Here is a 27,981-nt window from a genome sequence, read left to right as displayed (position 1 = left end):
GGGCCTACAGAGTTACTGTACTTGCAGAATTCCACCTTAAAAGCAATTGGACGTGTCTGTAACTCAGAGAAGTTTTGCTAAGCAATGACACATTGCACTTGGATCTGGAAGCATAACATCTGGAAGCCAAATGTTAGAGGCAATATAAAAGGGCCAGCCCAACAAACCAGTGGGGCATTTCTAAGCCAGAAACATCCTAAGGATGGACCTTGTCCTTCTCTGGGTGTTCCTGCCTCTGGTAACAGTGGCATGGGGCCAGTATGGTGACTACTACTATGGCCCCTACAACTATGGAGATAACGATGAATGGGTCAATGTGTACCGGCAGGGTTTCAACTTCCAGTGCCCGCACGGGCAGGTGATCGTGGCCATCAGGAGTGTCTTCAGCAAGAAGGAAGGCTCCGACAGACTGTGGAACTACGCCTGCATGCCGGCAGCCCAGAGCCTCGGTGAGCCGACAGAGTGCTGGTGGGAAGAGATCAACAGGGCGGGAACCGAATGGTAGGACACCCCGCACCGTCCTGGGAGGGCGCAGCCCTGATACCCCGTCTGGAAGGCGGGTGCTCGTACTGCAGCCGTAGCGATGGCAATGCGCAGTAACGCGATCCTAGCCAGCAGCTTCGCTGCCCTGACCAACTGCCTGAGACCCGTTAATCGCGATGCATGCGTGAGGGCGATCAGCAGCATCCCCTCTGCCTTCTCTGTAGTGCTTTCTTGCTGGAGGGTCTCAGTGTGCTGTGCTGTTCGGTCTCTTGCAACCTCAGCTGCCAAGGGGTTTGGTCTCGCAAATGTCACTTTGCAGGTGAGGAAAATGAGGCACGAACCTCCAGAGAGTACAGGACAGAGTTGCTTCTGAAAGGCCACACACTGAATCGGTGACTAAATTGGGGAACAAACTGTCTAGCTCATGACACCAACCTCCTGTTCTTACCACTAGAAAAAAAAATATCTCTGTATTGCGCTGGCTTTTCTCTTTGTGTTTTCATTGCTAAGCTTTTTGGCTTAGGCCCAGTCAAAGGCTGTTTTCTAGTCATGCTGGTATTACGGGAACCAAAAATCCACACTAACAAGTGATGATGGTGGCATATATATCCCTGATAATGACAGCATATTTATCCATGATAATGATAGCAGAAGATCATGTTAATTCCTTTGTACAGCCACTTTGGGTACACTAAACATTACATTTTCTGTTATGCTTACAGGCAAAAGTGATCATATTTTGTGGCCACAATAATTTTTGGAAATACGTATGGCATTTGATGTTTAGGCAGTATATAACCAATATTTAATTTTCTACTGATTTCTTCATGAAATGTGAAACATTTTCAGGAAACTCTGAATGTGAAATATTATTTGGACAAAATGAAATGAATGCAAGAATATTTTCAAATATTTTAAATGGGTTTGCTCCAGAAATTGCAATGTGACTTGCAAATTTCACATCATATGGGAACAGGTTAACAATGAAATGTTAAGCTTCTGCTTTTTAAATGATTCAAAAGTTTTCCCTGAATTATTCATAGTATTTCATTTACCATGTGGCACATTCCTATGGCTGATGCAATTGCTAAGGAAAAAAAGACTGACCCCATACTTCACTTTTAAGAACTGAAAAGAAAGGGGGAGGGCTGCAAAACAGACAGAAAGAAGACATTGTGATAATGCTGGGTGACTTCATTTTTCATACATTGGTGCAATTTCTACTTACTGCATAGTAATTTTGAATTAGACCTTTCTGTTGTTCAAAATAAAATGGTTATTCTCTTTCCAAAAATCCCTGATAGCAACTGCTTAAGTTTACTTCTTACAAACAGGGTAGTGTACAAGTCTATACAGAATGTTTTCTTCTGCTAGCTGAACCATGGAGTCATATTCATCATCACACTCCGTGTGCTTAGCATGATTACATCCAAAGCATACCACCTGAATGTTATTTTCTCCATCTCTTAAAAAACTCTTTTCACTTTGTCCTCTTTTTTGCTTACATGTTTCCTATTGCCATTCACCCAACCCTATCTTTCTTCCAAACATGTTTCTTGTCCAAGCCCTCTTTAATGTTTTTAACTCTAACTCACCCTCCTAGCTTTTGGAGTTATTCTAGTTATTTCTTCCCTAGCTGACCTTTCCAGTCTGACATCCCTACATCTGTTTGTCTGCTCTGCATAGATCTCTCTTTCTTCTACCTATTTGGAGGTGGAGTAAGGGGGGGGGGGAGGGTGTTAAATATACCAAAGTGATTTGGGAACACACATCTCTTTGCAAAGGTGAATCTATGCTCTTAATTTCTTAGGCTGTTTCTGTACATCTTAGCTAGCTGTGCCAGGTCATGTTCTGCAGTTTTCTGTACCATAGGGCTGAGCTGGTTGCATTTATATTGCTTCATGGAGGATGGTTTGCAGCATACCAGCACATCCCTCACTGTGCCCAAATGCTGCTGCCCAAGAACCCAGTGGACTCATCCCGGACTGGAGTCAGTGTGGACCAGCCAAAAAAAACAGAATGGGGTGTCCGAGACCACACCCAAAGCTCACATTGGTGTGACAGCACGGATGTAATCTGTGGGGCCTTTGATAATCCCACACTTACTCTCTTGGCAGTCTTCACATTGCTTCTCATAGCTGCCTCTTTTTTTCTGCCTTCCATACCCATTTCAGTGCTACTTGGAACCACCCCAAGCTCTAAAAAGATTCACCCAGTAATCAATTTGGATTACAAATATGAGTCATAACCTGTATCAATTCCTGTTTGGCCACCTCTGTTTCTGCACTGATTTCCTGAATAACGAATGTGTTTGTGAGCAATATATCATCCTCGCATCAGCTGACACAGCACTCTGCTGGGCTACCTAGTGCATTTCCCATCCTGGGAGGGTGAACTGTAATAGTTCTTCTTCGGCTGCAGTCACAGGGTATTTTGTCTCACCTTGCACATCACAGCCAGGGATATTCAATGTCTTGTTTCACAATAACCGCAAAATTGCCAAGTTTTTCCCATAATTTAAGCTATGTGTCCTCTGCTGTAATTGAGGCTTTTTATTCCCTGCCCTACCTTCATGCAGTAATGAGAACAAGCACACTGCAATCTTTGCAAAATCTCTTAGTAGGTTGCAGCTATGCTTCACCTTTACCCATGCTTTTGCTTTCAGACTGAACACATCTCTGTTCTTCTAGTTTTCCTCTCCAAGTTTTAAGTTTCCAACGTACAGCTCTCCTCTGAATTCCCTCCAGTTTTTCAGCCATGTCCCAGAAACACCAAAAAAATGTTTCTGGCAGAAACCAAAAAAAATGACCTCTGACAAATGATGTTTGTGGCATTTCACAAATCACCATTTCTGACTGCTGTGCAGCTGCACAACAGAGCCAAATCCAAGTGAGGCTTCTTTAGAAAAGATAAACCAAAAAAAAGCTTTAGAGAGAAAACTGAGAGGAATACAAAGCCATTAGCGTTACGGGGAAAATGGTAGAAATGAATGTAGGGGGTGTAGGGCTGGGAGAGTTGGAGGTATTGGAGGGCAGGAGGGGATCACTGACAGAGCTGTTTTAGGTAAATTTACTTCCTACACTAACTTATTATTATATTGGTATTATATGGACTTCTAGGATTAAACCTGTAAGACTTTGCATCTTACAGATATGAAAAAAAGGATTCAACAAAAAGAGGGGAATGACACAGATCCACATTAGACATCTAATCAAATCATCTATGTGCATTTGCACTTCTGAAGAAAGCATGTTCCTCTGTGCTTTGCTGAACCTGTGTTCTTTTTGTGTTTTGCTGAGAAACCTCTGAACATGTTATACGACTCACAAGGAAAATTTTGGCAAAAGATTTGATTAGATGACTAATTTCTTCTCAGCCTTCTCTGCTCCATAAATCTGTGAATATGTTTAAAGTTAAGTATGCATACGAAGGCTTTGCTAAATCTGTCCCAACAACTTATTCCTGGCCCTACTGTCTCTGCAGAGGCTATCTGCTAAGCCAGATGCTATTCAACACTGGGAGCAGAACCTGTTCCTGAATACTTTGGAAATACTCATGTCTGGGATAGGGGAGTCCTCAGGACATCCCCTCATCCTACAGAGTCCTTGGCCTTATAGTTATTTATTTGCTGTGACATCTCAAGGATTTGTGCCTTTTCAGACAGAATAAAGCATATGTTTTTAGCTTGACTTGTACTGGAGGAAGTTTGACCTTGGGTATTTCACCACCTAAGAAAACATAAGATCTAAGGTCTAAGCTGGCGAGACTACTTCAGTGCTTCCCTGGATACTACAAAGCTGTCTCCACAGACCAGTCTTTGAACAAGGTACTTAAGAAAAACAATTTTTCTGGCCTAAAAGTGATTGTATCAAAGGACAGGGATGAAACAAGCAAATAAGCTAAATAAACTAAAGCTTGTAAGTGAAAAGCAACATTCCGTTCCAGGAGAAAATGTTTGTTTTACACCGCATATGAGATGGAACTGTGCCATATCCCCAGTATACTCCTGGTTATCTGTACAGCACAAAGTAGAAACATTTCTAGCAAAGTGCTATTTCATGCAGGTTTATTGCCTCTTTTCCTTGTTTAGGCTTCTGAGAAAGTGTTTGGATGGGGCTTGGAAAAAAACGGATATCTAGATTCTCCCACCCCATTCCCATTCTCGCTCTTTGCCTTCTCTTTATGCACACAAAGACACGCACACAGATCCTTTAAGCAGGCATGCAACCCTATTTCCCACAAACTGGGTGCAAGGACAGACCATGAGCAAAGGAAGGAAGTATCTGTAATAGCCTCCTGTTCAGACGCTGGCAGCTCACCCCACTACATCTGTGAGGAACTGTTTTTGTTCTCCATCTCTGACCAATCCCAAGACTCAAATTTGAGGCTGTATTACCCAAGCCTGATAATCAAGCTGCCTTTTAAAATATTCCCATTTGTGCTGTCTACACAAACAAGTTAATTTCTCCACAATCCTAGGTTTATGTTAAAGGGATAGTGCTCCAGGCTTTTAGCACAGCTGCAGTGAACTGAGTCCAATGGGAGCACTTGCAGAGAAGGGGGGTCTTTCTGTGGGTAGGGAGGTATCGCCAACACCTGTCAGAAAGAAATCAAGAGAGGGATTATGACCTTGCCTTCCCTTTGCACAGTGAGGAGAAAGGACAGTCAGCACTTCCCCCTGAATGATTATCTGCCTCTTGTGAGGGAAATAAAAACACAGCAGAAGTTCATAGAGAGGTTGCCTTTGGCATGTGGAAGTGGATGACAACATGTCTCCCCACCCCACAACAGATAGTGAAGACTCCTTGTAGAAGTGGCTGCTGGAGACTGGCACGGCCTAATCAAACACAGAGAAGTAGTTCCCATAGTCTGACTGCGAGTGTTCCAAGTGTCCTGAGCCTGCCCTCAGCCACTTCTCTCTCCTCACTCATCTGTAACAACAGATGGATCATCAAATTAGCTTTCATCATGCGACTAACCAAATTACACAGAGGGAGGACAGTCCACAAAAATAACCCGGGACTACGGGACAGGGCCCCCCCTCCAAAACTGTACCAAAACTTTTGGATACTGAAAGTAAGAGATTTTGGTGAAACAACACTACAGGAAAACAGCATATCTAACATCTCATTATCAAATGCCTCCCACACTCTGGCCATGGTCCTACCAGCTGCATGAGGTTAGGCCACCTCTCTCCGTGTGCACTCCGGGCAGGACTGCAGATGGAAGCATGCAGCTTTATTTCTACTGGGTCAGTCTGTCATGTCTGACATCTCTCCATAATATACAGAGCCATTCTGCTCTGACAGGCTCCAGAGAGCCAGCTTTAAAGTAATTAATGATACAAATTTTACAGAAGCCATCTGCTCCACAGCAAAAAATAAAGTGGGATTTTTGGGAGTACATAGAACGACACTCTCAGGTAACCCTGTTATAAGGAACAAACTGCCCTTAATGCGCCATGACAACATGCCTACTGTGTGTCAGAGTGCATGTTTCCAGAGAGCTTTAGGGAGTGCTACCACATCAGCATGGCAGGGGCTCAATATAGGCTCTAAAAGTATCTGTTACTGCAGCTTGACAGATTTGTTCTTCTTTGGGTCATCATCCTCAGGATACGCATGCTACACAGGCTAATTTCTAACCTCTGAGGGACAGAGGGCCTCAGGGACGGGTTTACAACACAGCATTAGATGGGACACAGCACTCTGGGGCATTGTCTAGCAAAGAAGAAAAATAAGACGCAGGCATAAGTATGAAGTATCCCCACAAATAGTGCTTTTGTTCAAAACAATAATACTATTGCAAGCAATATTTGTCTTCATTTTGGCAGGCAACTGTTGAGTCAAGGAGCTATACACTTGGTTTCAGAGACTGTATCAACATTTGCAAATACTGTGGGATGATTTAAGTGGTTCTGTAGGGTGAAACAGTTTGTGCACAGCACCCAAAATCCACACATGCATTTTGAGTGGGTTTGCTTCAGACCACTTCTCGTCTGGTCCCACGGCTAAATGTGAATCGGAGAACGAGGAAAGCTTTTGAATAAATTTTCCAGTTAAGTTTCACCTGCATGGAATTCAGTTTACATGCTCCAAGATCACTTTACAATGGGAACCAAAGAGCAGTAAGCAGGGATGACTGGGAGACTTACTTCAGAAGTGCAGTCTTGACCTGAGCTAGACTGGTAATGCAGATGCACCCTTTGGTTGCTTGCCTTGGCTGAACTGTACAACACTAATTACTAACCCGGTCAGAAGAAGATTTGGCGAAGGAGTGGCTTTTCGCAGCAGTTGCAGCAGGCAGTGGAAGTCTCAGCCACCATACCCCTACCTGTAACTACACAGAACACCTTCCAGAATAAGGCTCTCAACTTACTCTCCACAAAACACAGCTGACATTTCCAGCAGATGTAAATGAGGGATGGGAAGGGCAACTTCCCATTCAACAGCACTTGACCCTCACTGCCACCAATCTGCCCACTCCTTCATCTACCAGCCAGCTCACCTCCTCTTCTCCCAGTACCAGCTCCGAAAGGCAACTCTTCATGCAATGCAATTTGAGCCAACAAGAAAAACAAAACAACCCATCCATTGCCAAATTTAATCCCACGCACTTCCAGCTGGTTTCTCACACTCTTCTGCATTCACCTTCTAAAAGGTATCTTAGCAGTGTTAGGACTTCAAGAATGAAGAGAACCCAGCAACATTATTTCTGAATTATCTCTATAACAAAAAGTACTACAGAGCGGGTTTGGTGAAAAAGGACATTTTTTAACTTGGCCGTAAACCAAAGGGCCTGAATCGCTGGTTTTTATTCACCCTATGTGTTTGCAGGATTTACTGTGACAGGAATAGTGAATTCAACACAGAAGGAAGAAATCATCACAAATTAAGTCTTGTTTTCAGATCAGTGCATACAGCATCTGACTAAAAAGGTGTGTGGGGAGGGGGTTGTTTGTTTCCTTTGAAGACTTATTTTCTGATTGTAGGGAAGAGGCCAACTGGGAAAAGAAAAACAGAAGAAAAGATTTTACACGAACTCACAAATAAGTATTCCAACTTCTGAGAGCATTTCCTCATTTCTAGAGGAATATTAGGATTTGAGTTGAAAATTACAAAGACTGGAAGAAAAATAATCTTGTATTATCTCAAAGCTAAAGAAAAGTACTTCAATTTCACCATTATCTTTCTCTCACTGAACCCAATATTGAGCTTGAAAAATGGACTGCAGTACTTTATGTATATGAGACAGAATTAGAGAGGAAGAAATGAACATGAGCTTAAAAGATCATTTCACATTTTCCTTTGAATGTTTTTAAAATAAAATAGCAATGCAATTATAAGGCATGATTTATTTCCACTTATACTCTGCATCTAAGAAACTAATTTTTAAAGAGACTCCAAATATATGTATATATATTAAAAACAAACAAACAAACAAAAACAACAACACACACTTTTAATGAGAACATAGACTCGTGATCAAAAAAAATCAAATCTTCCTGAAGTCTGGTGTTCAAATACCTACATATGTAAGCATGGGAGTGTTACATTAGCCACATTTTTTTTCAATCCCCCATAGAGAGAAGGGTCCACCTGTGTCAACTCTCTGAAAACGACTGTTTCCGTCAACACTGGAGTGTATTAAAGTGTCAAGAAAAGAAAAACAGTTGTAGGGAAGGAGAGCAGGGCTTTCCAGACTGAATGTGACCAGGTGGGGAGAGAAAAGGGGAATGAAGAACCTCCCACAAAGACAAACATGGGTAGGAATATCAAGTGCTGATCAGTGGAAATGGAAAATTGCATGGCAAAGCCAAGCCTCTGAGAGGAAATGCAAAAGAAATGAGGGAACAAAATAGTCACAGTATTGCACCTATGCACAAGAGCTAGAAAATGTCCCAGGACACAAGGGAACAGAGGAAATGCCGGCAACTGGAAGGGGGAGAGGAAGAAGAAAATGAAGAGACACAAGTTTGGTTCTACTTTACACAGATTAATGCAGAAAAGTGCTCATTTTGCAACAGGTACGTTCATTCCAATATTTCTGTGCATCAACCTTTCTTCCATCAGGATAACACCAATCATCTGAAACTATCCAACATGTTTACACAGAGTCTTAGCCATATGTTTCCATGGCCCATGTGCCAAAAAACAGAGCAACTTCCTATCAAAGTCCTACTGAAATCCTCTGAGTGTGAGCCAAACTGCCTTACTTGGTGTGATACCATAGCAACTCAGAGTCCCCATCACTGCTTAATTCTGAAGGTCCTTGAAGGAGTCTGACAAAGCACAGCACATATGAGTGACCCCAGCAACATGGGAGATGCGGGGATACAAACAAATGTAAATAATCTTGTCTGAAGAACACAACGCCGTGGAAAAGACGTACAGAAGAGACCTCTCGCTCAAAGGTGGAAGCTGAGTCAGGCAGAGGAATTCATCTATGTGCTGGTCAAAACTGATCACTTTTTCAGTTTTTGCATTCAAGCCCTTGAGCCTCATACTTTGCAAGCACTAACACCTGTATGCACAAGTGAATGACTTTCAAAACACCAGAGTGTTAGATGATGTGTGTCTCTTTCTGGAAAGGCTCATGAATCATAGAATCACAGAATGGCTGAGGTTGGAAGGGACCTCCAGAGATCACCTAGTCCAAGCAGGTTTTGAATATCTCCAAAGAAGGAGACTCCACCACCTCTCTGGGTAGGCCATTCCAGTGCTCTCTCACCTGAAATGTAAAGAAGTTCTTCTTCATATAGTGACGAAACCTCCTGTGGTTCATTACCCTTCACACATTACCCCATGTCCTATCACTGGTCACCACTAAGAAGAGTTTGGCCCCATCCACTTTACATTGGCCCCTCAGGTATTTATAGAGGTTGATAAGATCCCCTCTCAATCTCCTCTTCTCTAGGCTAAACAGGCCCAGCTTGCTTAGCCTTTTCTCATAGGACAAAAAAAATGAAAATAAACTACGAGGTTACTGAATGAAATTGTGATTATTATTATTTTATTTTTTGGTATTTCTTAATCATAAACTTACTTCTTGGATATATCAATGTATTTGAGTTTAAGGTATCACAAGGAAGGTTTGCTACAGGTGGCTACACTTTTCCTTGATAAAGAGAGAAAGAAAATGGAAGAAACTGAATTCCTGTAATTTTCCTCAACAGGGAAACAATGAGGCTAGGAGGGTGCTTGAGAGAATGAGTGCTCATCATCTGAGTTAATGAGCTGTCTGTTTTCTTGTTCTCCTTGTCTTTAGTCTCAAAGTAGTGAGCTCTTCAAACTCTGATTATTACTTCAATTACTTTGGGTATCAGTGTCCAGATACTTGTAGGGTGAGCAGAAAGAGAGGATTGTATTTGCATGCTTGGAGATCATGCATATTCCCCTTGAAGGCACTGACTTACCCGTATGACAGAATTCCTGAGTACACAGAAAGCATGTACAAACAGATTTTCGACAAAATTTATGTTAGTCTTATAATTTCATAAGACCTGGGTCTCAATTTTCCTGATATGATTGTAATCAAATCATCATTTCATCACAAGCCTATAACGTTTTGCAGTAACTGCCTTCTCCTTGAAAAAAATAATTGAGAAAGAAATAAAATAAAAGAAATCAATGAACTTCTCATATAAAAGTTTCTAAGGTATCTTTTTTGTAGAGAAGCAGTTGAAAAAATTACTCCAGTGAACTCCAAATGCTCAAGTCCAATGTAAAGGTATTAATGGACTACTTTGAAGTCAGTCTCATGATTTGTAGACAGTCGAGAATGGCAACACCACAACGATTTTCTTGTTTCACTGACATATTGGAATATTTAAATACTTAAAAACAGTTAAAACTGTTTTAAGTGCAATGTAAACACTAAGACATTATTTGTCAATTACTGCTGCTTTCTTATATAAACTGGTAACTAAATATACAGCATATTCATCCAATGCTTCACAATACAAAGCAAAACCCCTAGCTTCCACCCTGAATCAAAAATGCTGTTTTCAAAAGTGCTTGAAACTAGTAAGGAATCTAAGACAACGTCTTCTTTACAAGTTCTCTTCCTTCACTTCTTTTTTAGGTACCAGACCTGCTCAAACAATGGGCTGGTGGCTGGTTTCCAGAGCCAGTATTTTCCATCTGTGCTTGACCGCGAATGGCAATTTTATTGCTGCCGCTACAGCCGGAGATGCCCATATTCATGCTGGTAAGTTCAAGCAGCAACAAAACCTATTAGTCTCTTTTCCCCAGCAGTTCCGGTAAGTGTCTTTGGCCACTTGGCCCATCGACATAATTGTTTAAGAAAAAGTTAACTGTGTTTTATGGGACTAAATAAGTTATTTCCAATCTGACCACAGGCTTCTTGAGGATCCATGACTTCAGGGAAGAGAATGAGAGCTTTGAACAATACAATACAGTAGCTAGCCCTAAATGGACAAATCTGGGTACCAACAACAGCCTAGCTATGCTGGAAACTATGACAGGAATTCCCAAAGTGAAATTACATTTCAAATATAGCCCCTATTACCTGATCCAACACAGTTACAGGAGCATGAGCATCTCTGTGCTACACTAGTCTACCACGATGACTTACACTACTGAACTTCCTTCCAGGTACCTTAAAAAAAAATATATCCTCTGTCTGACAACCTGTGATTTTTGTATTTTTAGTACATAAATATTGCTCCCCCTCTCACAGCTGTTCAAGGCCCAAAGTCAAAATGAGCTCCTGATCATAGCTGAAACCTAACAAAAAGGTGGCCTCACCTCAACTCAGTATCACAACTGGTGCTGGCAACCTCACAGAGGCTATAGAAAAATGAGCTACACATCCTGGGCTTCCCTGTGGTCCCGGGTGTGGTTCCTCTAAACTGAGATGGAAGCACAGAAGCAGACCGTGTAGGGAAAGATCATATTGCTCCTGTCCAGCCTGTGTAACAGAACTCCTGACTTTAGGCTCCAGGGCTATTAATCTAGCTATTCTCACTGATACAAAGAATAACCCCTGAACTTAAAAATAAATAGTAAATAAATAAGAATAATAAGAAAAAAAGCGGAAAAATCTGTGTTTGAATCTCTGCTTCCAGAACCCAGCTTTGAAGTAAACTTCCCATCGAGATGCATACAAACTGTTTACATGCCCCCTGGTCTTTCTTTGGCTGGCTGGCTACTGGCCAAACACAACAGCAGTGCCTTGCTTTGCAGACTTCAGTCTCTTTGCAGCAAGGAGGAAAATAGATATGTTTTATTTATTTATTTATTATTATTTTTTTAAGGATTTTAAATGAAAGGAACTCTATAAAAGTCTTTGAACATTCTCTTGCCCCCTCTCCAGCCTACCTTGCCTATGGATGCTTTCTACCTCAGGGTTTATTTACATACCCGCCCAGACTCTTCCCTCTGAGGAAAACTAAAACTAACTTTTAAGCACTTCTTCCAAACTCTCTTACTCCTCTAATGCTGCCTGTATTTCCAGTGAAAGAGCATAAATCCTCTTTGACTTCTTTTATTGTTGTTGACAGTTCTGCTTCCCTCAGATGTTGTCTTGACAACTTGGAACAGCTTTGTCTCTGCCTTGCATATTGGCACTCAGAGTAGTGCAAAGCCCAAATGTAAATGTTTGGGGTTACTGATGTCTTGCATTTCCATCCCAGCTGCACACAGACTCCTGTACTGCCCTTCTGTTCAAAACAGTGACAACACACCATTTCTCATGCTTGGAAAAGAATGCCTTTTGCAGTTCAACAGCTAGTGTCATTCCATGCAGATAAAGGCAACATTTCAAAGGCAGGTGAAGTGTTTCTGCCCTTAAGCATGGTATAAGTCCCATATGCTCACATCCTTCTGGGAGCGGAGAACTGGACATCACAGTACAAAACTTCTGGAAAGATCTTCACCTGGCTTGCAAAAAAAGCTGGCATGTAGTATGTGATCATGGGTACATTATAAAACCATTTGGCACTGGGTATTACCAGCCTCAGTCCCTCCACCTGGAGCTCCGTTTGTTCTGTTCAAGCTACTGGTTTTTCAAGACCTGTTTGGAAAAAGCCCTGAGCAGCCTCGTCTGACCTTGTGGCTGACCCTGCTTTGGGCAGGGTGCTGTACCAGAGACTTCCTGAGGTCTCCTTCTGACAGTTATCCTGTGATCCCAAACAGAAGGAAGAGTGGGCTGGCACATCATGCAGCTAAACTCTCCCTCTTCTCCAAAACAGTGGTCTCTTGCTCATTGTCTCCTGGGAACAGCTTCTTTTCTGTTTTATTTCCTCTACTCTATCCAGACTGTGTTTGGGGGAGTGCTAGTTTTTATGCTAGAACATGAACAACATGAACTGCAATGTGGTAGCATGAAACCCCATGCCCTGGAACCACTTCTAGTACTACAGATATGACTTGTCTGAACTGCTAAACTTCAATGTACAGCAACTAGACTTCCTATTCACTAAGCCCAGGGAATCTTACTCAAAACTCCAATTCCAATGGCATTTCCAAAATATTGTCAAAAAACCTTGTTTATACATCACCCTTATGATCTGTGTCTTGCACTCAGTTTAAGACGCATTTGCCACAGAGACTGTGTTCTCCAAACAGTCTGCCAAACAGTTCCAGGCTACCATGGGTAATACCTCAAAACATATATACATATAAAACACAATAAAAATGTGTGTGTGTATGGTATATTATTACATTTTCTACCCAAGCCTATAATGATATTTATTCTATTCCAGAAACTAGTTGTCAACAAACTATCTGTGGTGAAATGGCTATTAACCTGCTGCTGACTCATATTTCCTGGTTGAAGCAGCTTAATATCATGCAAAGGCATCTATCAGTATACGGCTATGTGGAAAAATAACACCAGGAAAATATGTGATGACTGTGGTGTCTCATGGATCATGTGTGATGCACAGAAAAATCCACATATTGGATTAAAAGACAATCCACATTGCAGAATTTCTTTGGAGCCTTGAATTTTAACTTGCAATGAATCTCTCATTATGAAACCAGCTATAGACAGAAAGGCACATCTGAGGAAAACTGAATATACTGAGGGCCTTGCTTTAAATTAATTCTCACCTTGGGTATTTGATCCCTTCTTCTTCCAGTTGTCTCCTTACATGTCTCTCTGGCAAATATATATAAACAAGACATGATCTTTATGTATGGTTTTTTTTTGGCTCTTCTTCTTCAGGAATATATTTGTCCTTAAATGAGCTGTTCTTCTCTACGATGAAAAAGACAGTTTTCCCCCATGAATATGAGCCACGCAAATGTTTTGGTAGAATTTGACCCAGTTTTTACAGCCAGAACCTTCTTCTCTGTTGTTTAAGTCCTGCCGACACTTATTGGAATACTAATTTATGACACCATCATGCAGACTGAAATCCACACTTAAACACTTTGCTTAATTTAAGCACACAGTTAAAGCCAAACACATGTTTAAGGACTTTGATGCTTGGTAGCATCTATACACTTACTTTGAGGTCCCAGCACTTCACTTTTGTTTCACAGTTTATCTTCTCACCATTAATTCCCAGTTTACCTGCACAGTAAGCCCATACTGCAAATAAATATACTAATCTCTTCCAGTCTCATAGTTTTGCATTTGCTATTTTATTTTTTACAAGCACTTTGTTTCCTTCATTACCATGCCAAGCCTTGTCATGGTTTCTGCACATTTTTACCATTCTGAAAATAATTAACATTCCCCACAGGAGGCAGAAAAGCTCCAATTATTTTACCTGGCTGGGGAATGCTACCACAGTAAAATGAACTGTATGCTTATTCAAACCATAAAGGAAACAAATCCATTGCAGATGCAGAGAAAGCATTATTAAATGGTCCCATTAGACCTCAGATTTTTCTCTTTGCCAGGAAATTGAAAGCTTGACTCCATACTCTCAAAAGCAAACACATGTCACAGAGCAGCCCCAAGTCTGCACAGACTGTTTACGACTGTTTCCCCTCTCCAAACAACCAGCAGTCCATGTGCCAGAAGGTCTGTCTGGAGCTGTGGCTGCTCTCTGTCACAGTGACATTGTCCAGGCAAACAATTACTTTTTCCAAGAGCTATGGGGATTAAAGAACTTATTTGTTTTCTTGACTCAACCTGCCTCCAAAGCCATATTGAAACTGACGAGATCCTAAGCAGGCTTCTCAGAGATTACCAACAGCAGAGATATAAAACCAGGAAGTGAAGTCAGAATAGATGTGGAGGAAAAATAAACTTCTGGAGAACTCAGTTCCCCTCTGCTCCTTTTGTACTGATTGTATAGTTACCCCAGTAAAACCTTACAGTCCAATCCTCAGCACTACCTTCCAGAAACATCCTAGGAGAAGCACATTTGGCCTTTGCTTAACACAGGAAAGCTGACTAATGTTATGTCAGACACATCTTTCTTGAGGAATGGGCAGAAGATGCCCTGAGCTCTCAGCTGCTGCTTTTATTTGAATCGCACTATTTTCTGTGGGCCTCCAAGAGCTGTGGTCCCGTTGTGTTGACCTCATGGCTCCTCAGCCCTGTGAGAGTCTATGGTATTCACTACAACAGTAGAGATGTGCCTAGGTGAATCTATGGTCTCAGAGCACAACAAGAGCAGCACTGGAGCCTGAAATGAATCCAGAAACACATGTGGCATGGCTGCATGAGAAAACTGCTCATCTCTAGGGCAGCTCCAGGACATCTCTCCTACCCCGGCAGGCCAACAACCTGGGATCTGTACTGGACTCATTGGCAGGAATTTCTGTAGTCAGTTTACTAAGACCTTCTTTGGCTTTTCAGGACAGCATGCTTTTTAAGAGGGAATGCCTGCTGTCTTCCAGCTGGAGGATGAATTGAAATTGATTAAAGAGGCACATGATTCCCATTTTCATTGAATGTGGCATGCAGGCTCACAGTTCTGGAAACAAAATTCTTTGAGGAAATCCATATTCTTGAAGTACTTATAAAATAGCATCTGAAAGAGTAAGGCCATGCATAGGACACTGCTTGTCCTCAAAGGTCAGGAAGTTAACATTAAAGCTTGTATTTCCCTCCTGAAATGAAACAGTTTCTTCTTTTGGCTGTGGCTTTGTTGGAGGAAGAGTTCAGCAATGAGGAGGAAAACGAAGGTTAGAGAACCACCATTCATCTTGCTAGTTGCACAAGAAGAGAAAAGGGTAACACACTCCAAAACAATGTATTTACTAGCAGGGAATAAGTATATTCAGCAGTTGGAGCAGGAAACCATGAGCTCTACCACTGGCTCTCTTTGATATTTCAAAAGACTCATTTCTTTTGTCTGCCTCATATCTGAAGGCAAGGTATACCCACAATTGCCTTTTACTTCAGTAAGGGGTAATAAGGCCTCGGTGTGACCAGATCTTCTTATCAGTGAAAATAGATTCATGATAACTATCTTTGAAGTCAATCATTAAAAGAGTGCTAAGGATCACTGCAGAATAGTACAAAGCATTCTTCTCGGTGCTAAATGAATAACCCTGTGTTTTTTATTAATCCCTAACGTAGTCATTCTTCTCCATGGAAAATAAACAACATTACTACTTTCAGACTACAATAATAACAACAGTAATCCTGTTACAGATCCTGACTTTTTCATTCCCTTTCCTGCCCTGAGCAAAATTTATAGGATTATAGTAAAGTATATCAGAAAAACGTGGGGATGTGTGGGGGGTGGAAACCAGTCAGAAGAGATGCCATCCCACACCAACTCTACACCAGCTAAATACCATGTTATGAAAAATACCTTTTCTGCCAGGTTTTCCTGCCTTCCCTCATACATGTTGAACCACTTACATTCTTTCTCACAAGCTTTTCTTTCCCAGCCTTTAATGTAGAATTTCCTGCTTTTTGTTCTCAACAATGCCTCAGCTGCTCCAAGCCTCTTGTGTTCAAACATCATACAACTAATACTAATCTGAAATAGATTTGCAAAGCAGGAGCAAAATTCCTTTGTCTTCTGTACTAATTCTTGCAAATGGATGTTACAGTCTGAAAAGACAATCACTTGCTAAAAGTCTCACATTATTATTTCCTCCCCTACAATTCCTTCCCCAAACTTAACACCTTTGTGCATATGTGGTTTTAGGAAACAATTCCACTGAATTCAGCTTGCAAGCTTCTGACTAATCCTCTTGCTCCTCAGCGTTTTTTTGACATTAAACTACTCAGTGCCTAGATGCTGAGATCAATACAACACAGGTCTTCCCACTGCTGCTCTGCAAGCCTCTACTCTGTTTTCCTTCACGTACCCTCTTGGGCACCAAAAGCACCACCCTGGAGGCCTTAGGTCACTCTAAATGGCAGCAGCAGCTATGTCTCAGCACCCGGCAGTTCCCAGGCTTCTCCATGCTCCCCTAATCCTTTTTTTTTTTTTTTAACTAAGAGGTCAATGTCAGAAGTGCATCCATGCACATTGCTGTGGGTCTTCACAAATGGGCCTTGTCCTTGTTCTTCCAGACTCGTTTGGGTAGGCAAAGCCTCACCAATGGGCAAAAGGTGTCACTTATTTCATGAGTCTTCTTGGGTACAAACCACACATTGCCACATGTGGCTCACACATACTACCACATCTGTAAATAAATTATCTGTCTGTATGACCCTGGTAGGTAGTTCAAAGATGATATGCAGAATCACATCGTTGAGTAAAACACAGTATTTTTAGTCAAAAGACTGATAATAAAGTTACACACTGAGCTACAACAAATGCTGCGGGAAGCACTGTCCTGTGCCAGGCAGACTACATTGAGAAGACCTTTAATGCTGAGTTAAACGACCATTCTCCCTTCCGTGACAAGAAAACCAAGTACTGAATATCCCTATGCATAAAACTCTACAGTGTGATCTCTCTGGGAGATACATTTTGTGAGACTTATTCCCAGGTTTCCAAAAAACAGGGATAACAGAGAAGGGCTGGATAACACCGCAGAGCCCTGCTTTGTGGATAACAAATTGCATTTCCTTCCAAAGGATACCGCTCTATCCAGATGACCTTGAGATGCACGGGCTTAAGGGAACAGTTCCATAAATGAGTGCAGCAAACATCAAAGAGAACAGAATTAGACAGACCACACAGACCCAAGTGAACTTGAACACTGCTTTCAGAGCACTATTTATAATTTTTCTCTCCAGAACAAATGGAGTCAATAGGCATCTGTCCATATAACAAGAAAAACTTCAGATCACGACCCTGTTTGTTTTTTTTTTCCTTTTTTTTTTTTTTTGTAATTGTATATGCCTGCTTTTTGAACATATCTTAGCAGAGTTGCCGAGAGAGGCGGAAAAGCAATGTGGAGACGTTAGTTGAGAGGGAGGGGGAAATGATAGCAGGCAGAAAGAAAAGAGTGGGAAGCTGAATGAAGGCTCTCCCTACTGCATCCACTCACTTCAGAATAACACTGCCTGCTTCTGAAAAGGTCTGCAGGACCCTTCACAGTAATTCATGAGCTTGTCATCAGATTTACTTTTCAAGTGAAAGGCTCATGAAGCAAGTTCAGAGAACTGACTCTCAGTTATTCATTTCTGCCTCTGAGCAGAGCTGAAAGCAGCTTTCTAACCTTGTGTTTTGCAGAGTCTGGTCTGCCCAGAACATAGTGCTGGTCAAGATTACAGAACATTTTCCTCGCTGAATGCCAAACAGATGTTGTGAAACACATTTGGTAGAACATATATAAACACATGTCCTAGTGTCTTCTCAAAATAATAGCGCAAAAAAAGCCCCAAAACCTGGAGCTGATGGGGGAAAGTGAAATGAAATCCTGATCCATATCTGGTCTTTATGTCACATTTTACAAACCTACTGTGACCCAAGAATCTTCAAGGATGCACTATCAGATGCTCAGGCTACAAATTAAAATTATATAAGGGGGATCTCTCTAGCATAGGGAAGTAGCCACACTATTAAACTTTCTTACTCTTCAAAACAGGGTGTCCGCATCCTGCCTGTTGGGAATGGTACCTCACACATGCTAACTCCCAAACTGCATCTTTGAGTTTTGTGCAGAGACTGTGCCAGTTGGTCTGGGCCAAAAGTGTCCCAGCATTGTGGTTTAACCCGGCAGACAGCTAAACACCACACAGCTGTTCACTCACTCCCTGCCCCATCTCAGTGGGCTGGGGGAGAAAACTGAAAAGAGCAATAACTCATGGTCTGAGATAAAGACGGATTTATGACAAAGAACAAAAAAAAGGAAATAAAATGATAAAAAACAACAGAAAAAAAAGAGCAACAACAAAAAGAATAAACAAAACAAGTGGCACACAGTGCCATTGCTCACCACCAGCCAACACATGTCCAGCCGGTCTCTGAGCAATGGCAGCCCCCCAGCCAATTCCCTCAGTTTCACTGTTCAGCCCAATTTCACATGGTATGGGACATCCCTTTGGTCAGTTCGGGTCAGCTGTCTTGGTTCTGTCCCCTCCCAGCTTTTCATGCACTCCCAGCCTCCTTGCGGGCAGGGCGGTGTGAGAAGCTGGAAAGTCCTTGGCTTAGTGTAAGCACAGCTCTGCGACAACTAAAACATCAGCGTGTTATCAGCATTACTCTCATCCCAAATCCAAAACACAGCATCATACCAGCTGCTAGGGAGAAAACCAATTCTATCCCAGCTGAAACCAGGACACCTAGGGTTTGTTCCTACAATTTGCAAGCCTAGGCAATCAAATTATGGTACTCAGAAACAATCTCCAGTGTTGTTTAATTTACTAGTACAGACATAGCCCCATTTTCTCTGGTTCTCTGGCTATGGATCCAGAAACCCTCCTCAAGGCACTGAATTCCACAGAAATGAACCGGGTAAAACACAGAACAGGTAACAAAGGTCAGGCTTTGTGAAGTATACTCCAGCTCCCATCAGAGCTCTAGACATGGAGTGCAGAGCCCCCATAGCAGCTCTTTGCTTACTGGGGAGCTTTCAGCAAGTTGGCTATACAGAGGGAACAGCTTATCCTCAGGTTAATGTCCTTTTATGGGGTCATAAAGGCGTATTAGATACTCAAGTCACAGGTTGTCTGGGTAAAAAAAATTAAATAAAAAAAATTCAAACCTGTGCTGTAAACTGTCTGACACTGACAAATACATATTTGGGAACACAAGAGGAGATGTCCTGAAAGCAAAAATGATACTGTCAGCCTTCAATCGAAATAGTGCCTAAATTAGGTTTGCCATGGTTTGACAGAAACACATTAAGGTGACAACCTTTAGTCTAGGAAAAACTACCAGCTAAATGGTGAGAAGCCATGAGAACCAGTTTTGTAATATTTGTAATTATTCTTTCTGTGGGTCTGACCCAGTTCCCTTAAAATCCACTGTGGTCTCATTTCAGACTTTCATGGGAGCTGGACTGAATACTGCAGCTCTGATTTTTCCACTTGCAGAGCCTACTGATGACTCTACCTACTCATCCATCCTAAAAATTGCTGGCATGTGCAGTTTCTTCCATTTCTCCTAGTCTGCAGCAGCTGCCTGCATGACCTGTGAAATATTGCTGCTCATTTCTTATCAACAACACAGTGCTGTGAGGGCTCGGCAAATCCCCCAGCCCTCAGTCAGAGCCCTGACAAGGAACGCTGTGGCCAGCCCTGATTTTCTGCTTCCCAACGTGCTTGGGCATGGGCGTTCTTGTACCACAGCTCATAAGTTGTTTGATGACTGTTATGGCCAAAGGGCAGGAGGCATGAGAACGAGAGATGTTCAGAGAAGTTGGCTGTTGAGACTTAGGGATGTTGTAAAGCCATGCCTGAGTTTCAGGTTTCATCCAATTTTTCATTTGGTAAGAAATAATGACTGGTTTGGAATGATGTTCTGAGTGATGATTTTCTTTTACTTTGAAAAGCTGAAAATGACCCAGAATTTAGTCAGATCTGCTTTGCAAAGATTTAAACAGCATAAGAAAGGGGTAAACAAAGTGATCAAAAATACGTTTAAAATATACAGACAGTGGTGGCAATTTCGGAGGATTTTTTTGTTATAGCAAGTACATCTAGGTCAAAGCAGCCTAATATATAATCCAGTGTTTCTGAGTTTTCAGGTAAACTTTCAGTTTCTGAGTATTCCAACAGAGTGGTTTGGGCCCCAAATATCACCAAAGCATCTGATTTTACAAACTTAAAACCATCCCCAAAATTATATTCCAAGCGAGTAAAATATTTAAGCACGTGCCCACTGATTTAACACTATGCAAACACACAAGTGTTTGGCTGGGATGTGCTAGGCCCACCTTCAAGTATCATTCAAGTACTGCTGCTGGGCTGAATTAAGTCAGAAAACTGGGTGTGAGGATTTCTGTACAGGCATTTTAGCCCTTTTAGTCCCCACAGAAGTTCAGCCAACCATTTCAACAGGGACAGCGTTTTCCTTACAGGGGACCTGATTCTTCCTGTTCCGTCCTGGAGCGAAGCTGATTCAACTCCACTAGCAACTCCCACATAAAATGGTGTAATGCAGGGAAAGACTGAGCGCCAGGTCTCCATTCCCGACCTCTAACATAATGTTGACATAAAGTACTGGTCAAGGTCCCAGCCCCTCCCTGCATCTGTTCATTAATCTGTAAAATATCTGTAAAACCAAGTGCGGAATTATTTTGTATTTCCCAGGGAAGCGGCAACCATAATTTGTTTAATAAGTGCAGAAGCCCTTTGAGCTTTTTAGATAAAATCCACTGAGCAAATATTGTCCGGGCCAATATTTTTACATCACAAGCTAGGCAGAAAGTGGAAAGAACAAAGAGGAATGGATTAATTGCTACATTCATTTAATATAATTCATAAATGGATAAATGTTTGTAGTTATTTGACTTGGCAACATTTACAGCACTTTATAGCAGTGAACCAAACAGACTGAAACAAGGCCCAAGCAAATCCCTGTAATAAAAATGTAAGTAGTAGACAAGCTTTAAATTGTTGTTCAGGCTGCTTTTATCCTACAGCTGCAGAGGTATACACATGCAATATTCCAACCTGCTCTGAACAATTCTAAACTTATGGAAATTTATTCAAATAGCTACATGAATTAATAGTGCAGAAGAAAAATGCAGCCGTAGAGGTAAAACCGCATCTTATGGTGCTATAAAGAAACATGAACTTACAAAGAAACAGGAAAATAACATGATCAGCATCCAATCAACTGGACTTTTAGCTAAGATGGTACATTATTTTATCTTCTTTTTCGTTCATCTAAAGGTTAACAACAGAATACCCAGGGCACTATGGAGAAGATATGGACATGATGATGTATACTTACGACTACTACATCCGCGGGGCAACAACAACTTTCTCTGCTGTGGACAGGTTTGCTTTTCATCTATTTCACTAGAAATTAAGGGAGAGAGAGAGAGATCTTCCTTTCCTATTTCCCCCAGACAGTACACAGTACTGTATCATCTGTAGCACTACTTGGTGTCAGGCTTGTACTGCTGAGGACCAAAGTTCACAGTGCATGTGGCGAATTATCCAGGGCGGTCTATCAAGACACTCTGGGGCCCCCAACGTAAGAAAGACATGCTCCTGTTGGGGCAGGTCCAGAGGAGGGCCACAAGGATGATCAGAGAGCTGGAGCATCTCTCCTGTGAAGACAGGCTGAGGGAGTTGGGGTTGTTCAGCCTGGAGAAGAGAAGGCTCCAGGGAGACCTTGTAGTGGCCTTCCAGTGCCTAAAGGAAGCCTGCAGAAAGGCTGGGGAGGGACTCTTTTGTCAGGGATTGTAGTGATGGGACAAGGGGGAATGGCTTTAAACTAAAAGAGGAGAGATCTACATTAGACATTAGGAAGAAATGCTTTCCCTGTGAGGGTGGTGAGGCCCTGGCACAGGCTGCCCAGAGAAGCTGTGGATGCCCCATCCCTGGAGGTGCTCAAGGCCAGACTGGATGGGGCTTTGGACAGCCTGGGCTCGCGGGAGGTGTCCCTGCCCGTGGCAGGGGGGTGGAACTGGATGGGATTTGAGGTCCCTCCCAACCCAAACCATTCTGTGATTCTGCAATTTTATGAAAAGAGGACTTTAATGCACAAGCGGATCATCTGCCTTGTCCATTTGAGTAGAGAAATATATAGTAACAGTAGGCTTGGCTAAATCTGAGCTCTGTAAAGCAGAACATCTTCAGGATTGTTTCTCACCTTCGTCTAGCTAGGGCATCTTTTATCTATGCTGGTAAAAACTCATCCTGGAACAACCTGTCCTTTAAGGGGATGAGGGACTCATTTTGGCCTAACTTTCTTCGAAGAGAAAGGAGGAATTTGCCAGCATGCAAAGAGAAGACCACAAGACGTAAAATGCAATCTGAATTCTGCAACCCGCCTGATCCATTGCAACACAATTCTAACCGATATGAGCCCACACCAGGAACTACTGTCAAAGGAAAGTGCTTGGATCCCTCTCCAGAAAATGAATTCACTAATTTTTCTTGATCGGTCCTGATCATTACTTGTAATTTGCTATTCTTCTTGAGCAAAGCTCGTGATGCTGCAGTCATGCAAATGGATTCGTAATCACCCTGCTCAGTTAAAAAGATGCCTTTCCTCCTCTCTACTATGCACATAAAGTGTTAAAATTTAGAACAAATATAAACTCAACAGTGCTGTCTGCATGGAACCGTAGAGATCCTAACAGAGCAGGTTTAAGGAGAGTGTGAGCAGCCACTGAAACCTGACAGTGGAAGAGGGGTCTTTCATCTCGAGCTGACCCCTAATTCATCAACTCTGTGAGCTACTTCTTTGCTGATGTTTTTTATCAGACACCTCAGTCCAGTAGTATATTAAAGCATTTGTTATCCAACACAACACAGACAACAAGGCAAGGTGCACTGCACTGGCCTACCACTGCTAAGTCTGGCTAAAGGAGAAGGGGAGAGAAAGGAAAGAGAAATGGGAGTTCAAATACACCGACATTTCAAGCTGTCTCTAATAACACCCAAAAGAGACAAGATGCTTTTGTCACTGGGATGCTTTCAGCTTGCTGGAGTTCACTAGAGATCCCCTGTGCTCAAAGATTGCCTAAAATAAGACCTTTCCAGAAATGATAACGCACTGTCAAGTTGCTGCAGATTCATAACGATAATTTTCTGGCCTATTCATTAGCCTATTTATTAGAAGGCTGGAGCTGTGTCTGCAATTTATTCCTACAAGTGGAAGAGTAACTTTCATAGCTGACATGAAAGTATCTCTTTGTCCGGTTAGATAAGTAAATTATAAGGTTGCAAGGAACACCCCTATTCTATTTGTTTGTTTGATTGTTGTTTTGTTTTTTCCTTCTCTCTCTTAAATATTCCTCAATGCTATTCTTAATCCTGGTTCTCCATGGCCCCTGCAGAGAGCCAGAGAGATAATAGTGCACTCCTCTGTAGCTGGATTCCAGCCATCATCAGTGTGGACCAGGGTAATGTCAGGAGTCACAAAGACATATCTGGAAAACAGAGCAGCTGAGGTAACCGATGCCTCTGAGTAGATTTCTGCCTGTAAGTGCTGAAGCTTAACACAGCCTCCTGTGTGGGCCGGCAGCATCACGGGGATGTCAGGAGGTTGTGGTCCCACAGTACCTGAAAAAGGGAAAAGCCACCACCAACTCTGTCCTACCACTGCTGTGATGGCAGAGACGAACCTGCAATAGTAGCGGGTGAAAACTATGAAGAACACATTTTACAAATGCGATCTAGGAAGTTTTTCTGAGCTGATGAATTTTCTGGCCTCCAGCTCCCAGAATGCCTTAAACTGACTTGTTCTGGTTAGCACATGAAGTGAAAAACTGCCTTGCTATACCAGTTTGCGATTCAGATTCACGTAGCAACTCTCTCAAATGACTCTCACAGAAGCGGGCAATGTTTGTCATCCTAAATAGTTTCTTTTTGCAGGTGGCTGAGGCAGAATAGAAGCAAAAGAAGCGACTCCCAGACCTAGCCTTTCAGGATGACACACACATGCAGCTTGTCTGTACAAACACATTGTAGATTTTGAGACTGCTTTTCATCTTCAAGCATGTAAAACTTGTGTTCAGGCTATTTAACTCATGACAGGCAATGTTCTTGAGCTGACAAGAGGCACAAAAAAGCCTTTGAAGATATTTTAGTTTAAGCTCTCCTAATCACTTCAAACAGTTAGTTATTTATAGACTTTTTTTCTAAGAAAAATGACAATACCTGCTTTTTAGAGATAAAAGTCTCTCTGACAATACTTGCTAGTTTAGCAGGCCATAATTTTGACCCATAAAATCCTGTTAATCCATGAATCACCTTTTTTTTTTTTGTCTCTCTGAGTATCTCAGTGACCAAAGGAACAGTGTTTTTGAAAAGCATACACACAGTCCAAATGAGGACTTCCTAAAATAATTCTAAAAATTCCTAAAAATTATTTTTGCATTTTATTAACCTTTGGTAACAGTTTTATGAAGAAATTACAGTAGAAACCTATCCAGGAAAGGCCTGAAGAAATAAAAATATAAACCACGATATAATTAAGCACAGACTTACTGACAAGTATGAGACAGACCCTATTCCAAATGAGATTCAGCATTAACCTGTGAATTAGTGTAATAAGTTTTCAACTAAAAAACTTTAGCAAATGAAAGCTGGAATGAGAGGCTTTATGCATACACAGAGCTTAAGAGTCAAATTAATCTAACTGGAGGACACAGTCACCCAGGCAATGGAACCACAGAGGAGCAGCCATTAGTAAGATGTGGCCTCATGTCCCAGCACCTCTCTTGGAGCTGGCCACCAGAAAACCAGGACCCTGCAAGGGTCTTGTAAGGAAAGCTGCTGCTGAGCCACTGTTCAATGGCAGCACTACCCATCGATGTCTCAGGTTTAAGAGATTGCTATTAGCAGAATCCAAAAATTCAGAAGCATTTTGGAGTACTACCCATTGCCAGTTCAAATGACTGCTGCCATCTTCAAGGACTGCACTTTAGATCAAAACTCCTCAGCCTTTACCAAACAGCCTAAATGGAACATTTTCACTGCGTATGCTCCGCAGCAGGACAGCATTTGATCCTCTGAACTCATGCCATTTTGTCAAGGGAAATGTAGTGCACAATAAGCTAAGGTGGAAATTTGCAGCTTGTTAGCTATTGAACACTAAATCACTGGCCTCCACTGTTGAATCCTGCTGCTCCAGCCATGCTTCCTACAAACAATCGTTAATAGGTGTTGTATCACTCTCCTGAGAAAGAGTACAGACGTCCAATTACTCACAAACCGGGAAGAGCATGAACTCTCCCTACACCTATAAATGTTTTTTTGCCTCACATGTGACTTGTGGAGATAAAGTGAATTTAATTTCTCTCGATATTGATTCCTTCACATCTTCCATAAAGGTTACTAACTAGCAGACCTATCAATAGGAAAAAAAGTAAATTTTGCCATGTGGATAACTTCTCTCTTAGAAATGGCTTGAAACTCACCCACATATTTTACTTCATGCACATTTTGGAATACAGTATCATACAACAATAACTTCAAACAGAACCATCCTTTTCCTCTTGATCATCGATTTTATGTCTATTTGGGATTGATCACATCAATAGTCATTGTCTTCTGAAGGATGTTCAGAGACCTGATTATTCAGATAGCTGAATTTCTTATCCCATAGGGGAGTGGGAAGGAATTATAACTATCAGGCATATTTAATCTCCTTCCATCCCACAAAAACATCAGGCACTCAGAGAAAAGTTGGCTAATGGCAGACAGATGTTTTTGTTGCCACAATACCTTGCGCAAAATTTTCTTACTTGTACAGTCTTATCCACTGCAGTTGCCCTCTCCATCTCACTAACATCTTTCTCTTGTCTCTCTTCCCATGCAGGGATCGTCAGTGGAAGTTCATTGTCTGCAGGATGACAGAGTATGACTGCCCATTCCAAAATGTTTAAAAAGATTGAGTATACCCAAATTGGAAAGCTGGGGAATGGACAAGGTGTGATGAGGGTCAGTGATTATATGGCTGAAGGGCAATTAGGCTCACAAAAAATGTACCAAGACTCATCAGCTGTCTGCTGAAGATACAATTCTTCCCTCTGGAGCTATTAAATAAATTGCCAGCCCACATGCTTGCAACAGCAATTTTGGAGGATTCCTTTGAGCTGCACTGGCAGTTGTATCCCCCAAGTAAAATTGCTTAGGACACACACTTGTTAATGATACAAAAGTCTATGACATATGCACAATTACCTTTTTTTTTTTTTTTTCTACTTATATATATATAGCCATTCTGAACACATACAACTTTCACATAGCAACTTTATATAAATTGCTTCCCAGCACAGGCACACCAAATGAGGTGGAAACATACTATAAGCTTTCCAGCATGCAGTAGTCTTTCCTGTCTTCTACTTCCAACTTGGAACCAACCCAGAGATATCCACCAGCTTCTCAGTGTTTAGCTAGGAGCGTGCTGAAAACAGCACCAGTAGGTCTTTGACATACTGCATTTGGGGTTACCTGCTACAGCTCTCAGCAGAACTCTGTTGCTGCAGATGTCTGCCTACTCAGGGGAATTCCAGCTATTTACAATACTGGAAGAGGTCTGTACCTGATTAAAATGAGAGCAGAAGACCCACCAGTAAAAACAGAAGCCTAACACAGCTTTACTGAGAGCCTCCTTTATATTGCCCTAAAAGTTTTCAGTGACATGGCTACCTGGGAGCTCTACTATGGGCAAACCCAGGAGCAGGTCAGGCCACTCTTGCTCTCAGTAAATATACATCCTGCACTTGTCAGGAGTCTGCTTTTCATGTGGACTGGGTTTCCACTGTGGGTTCCTTTACAGCACCCATCTGCCCTTGGTAATATATTCTTGGCTTAGAATAGACAAATAAAGTTAATGGCTTAGATGATCTCGGTTCCTCCGACTTGCGCATCTCACTCCCTGTAAATGGGGTGACCACGTTTTCAGAAGACTGTACAGCACAGGTGCAGCTGTAATCCAACAAGAAAGAGCGTTGATCTCCTCCAGGAATATCTGAAGTAGGATTTTTGCTCTTGAACAAACCAGAATTTAGAGCTCTGTTTCTTAGCTCATGAGGTCAATGACAAAGTTAGCAGTGGCTTCAGTGGTGCTGGCTCAAGGGCCAGCTACCAATTTAAGACTAAGCTTCATAGGAAAGAGTGTTGTCAGACAGTCAGTTTTCAGGCTCCAAGCATTTTTAACATATTTACTAGCATACCCTCAAGTGTGAGCATTAAGACTACACTTGTCCAATAAATGAATAATAGGTTTGGCATTGCTGTAGCCTTGTCCTTTTTTTTTGATTATACACCAACTTATTAATTTGCACACAAAGAAACCCTCTGTCATTCCCGGCGACCGTGACGGCAATTAGGGAGTTTCTGTGAGAGCCAGATGCTGAGACAAGCGAGTAACAGTCAGCAAGAGAAATTAAGAGGCCTAGGGAAGCTGGAGAAGCTTGTTAGCTGACACTGGTGGACAGGCAAAGGAAGCCATGAGAGCTCCAAACAGGTGAGCACCAGAGGAGAAGGCACTCATGCCAGGGAGTTGAAGGAAAAGGACAGGCACTATAA

General features: G+C 42.0%; 1 protein-coding gene across 1 annotated transcript; it reads left to right on the top strand.

The window, feature by feature from the left end:
• The first annotated feature begins 92 nt into the window (after positions 1-92).
• DPT (dermatopontin) lies at positions 93-27,683 on the top strand. Its single transcript, XM_040570069.1, has 4 exons — positions 93-501; positions 10,567-10,692; positions 21,661-21,768; positions 26,267-27,683. Exons 1-4 carry the CDS (start codon positions 203-205, stop codon positions 26,331-26,333), a joined length of 600 nt encoding a protein of 199 aa, XP_040426003.1. The 5' UTR covers positions 93-202; the 3' UTR covers positions 26,334-27,683.
• Positions 27,684-27,981: the final 298 nt, after the last annotated feature.

Source organism: Cygnus olor, chromosome 1, assembly GCF_009769625.2.
Source record: "Cygnus olor isolate bCygOlo1 chromosome 1, bCygOlo1.pri.v2, whole genome shotgun sequence".
Lineage (NCBI taxonomy): Eukaryota > Metazoa > Chordata > Aves > Anseriformes > Anatidae > Cygnus > Cygnus olor.
The sequence above is the reverse complement of the archived record's forward strand: the minus strand, read 5'-3'. Positions and strand labels throughout refer to the sequence as shown.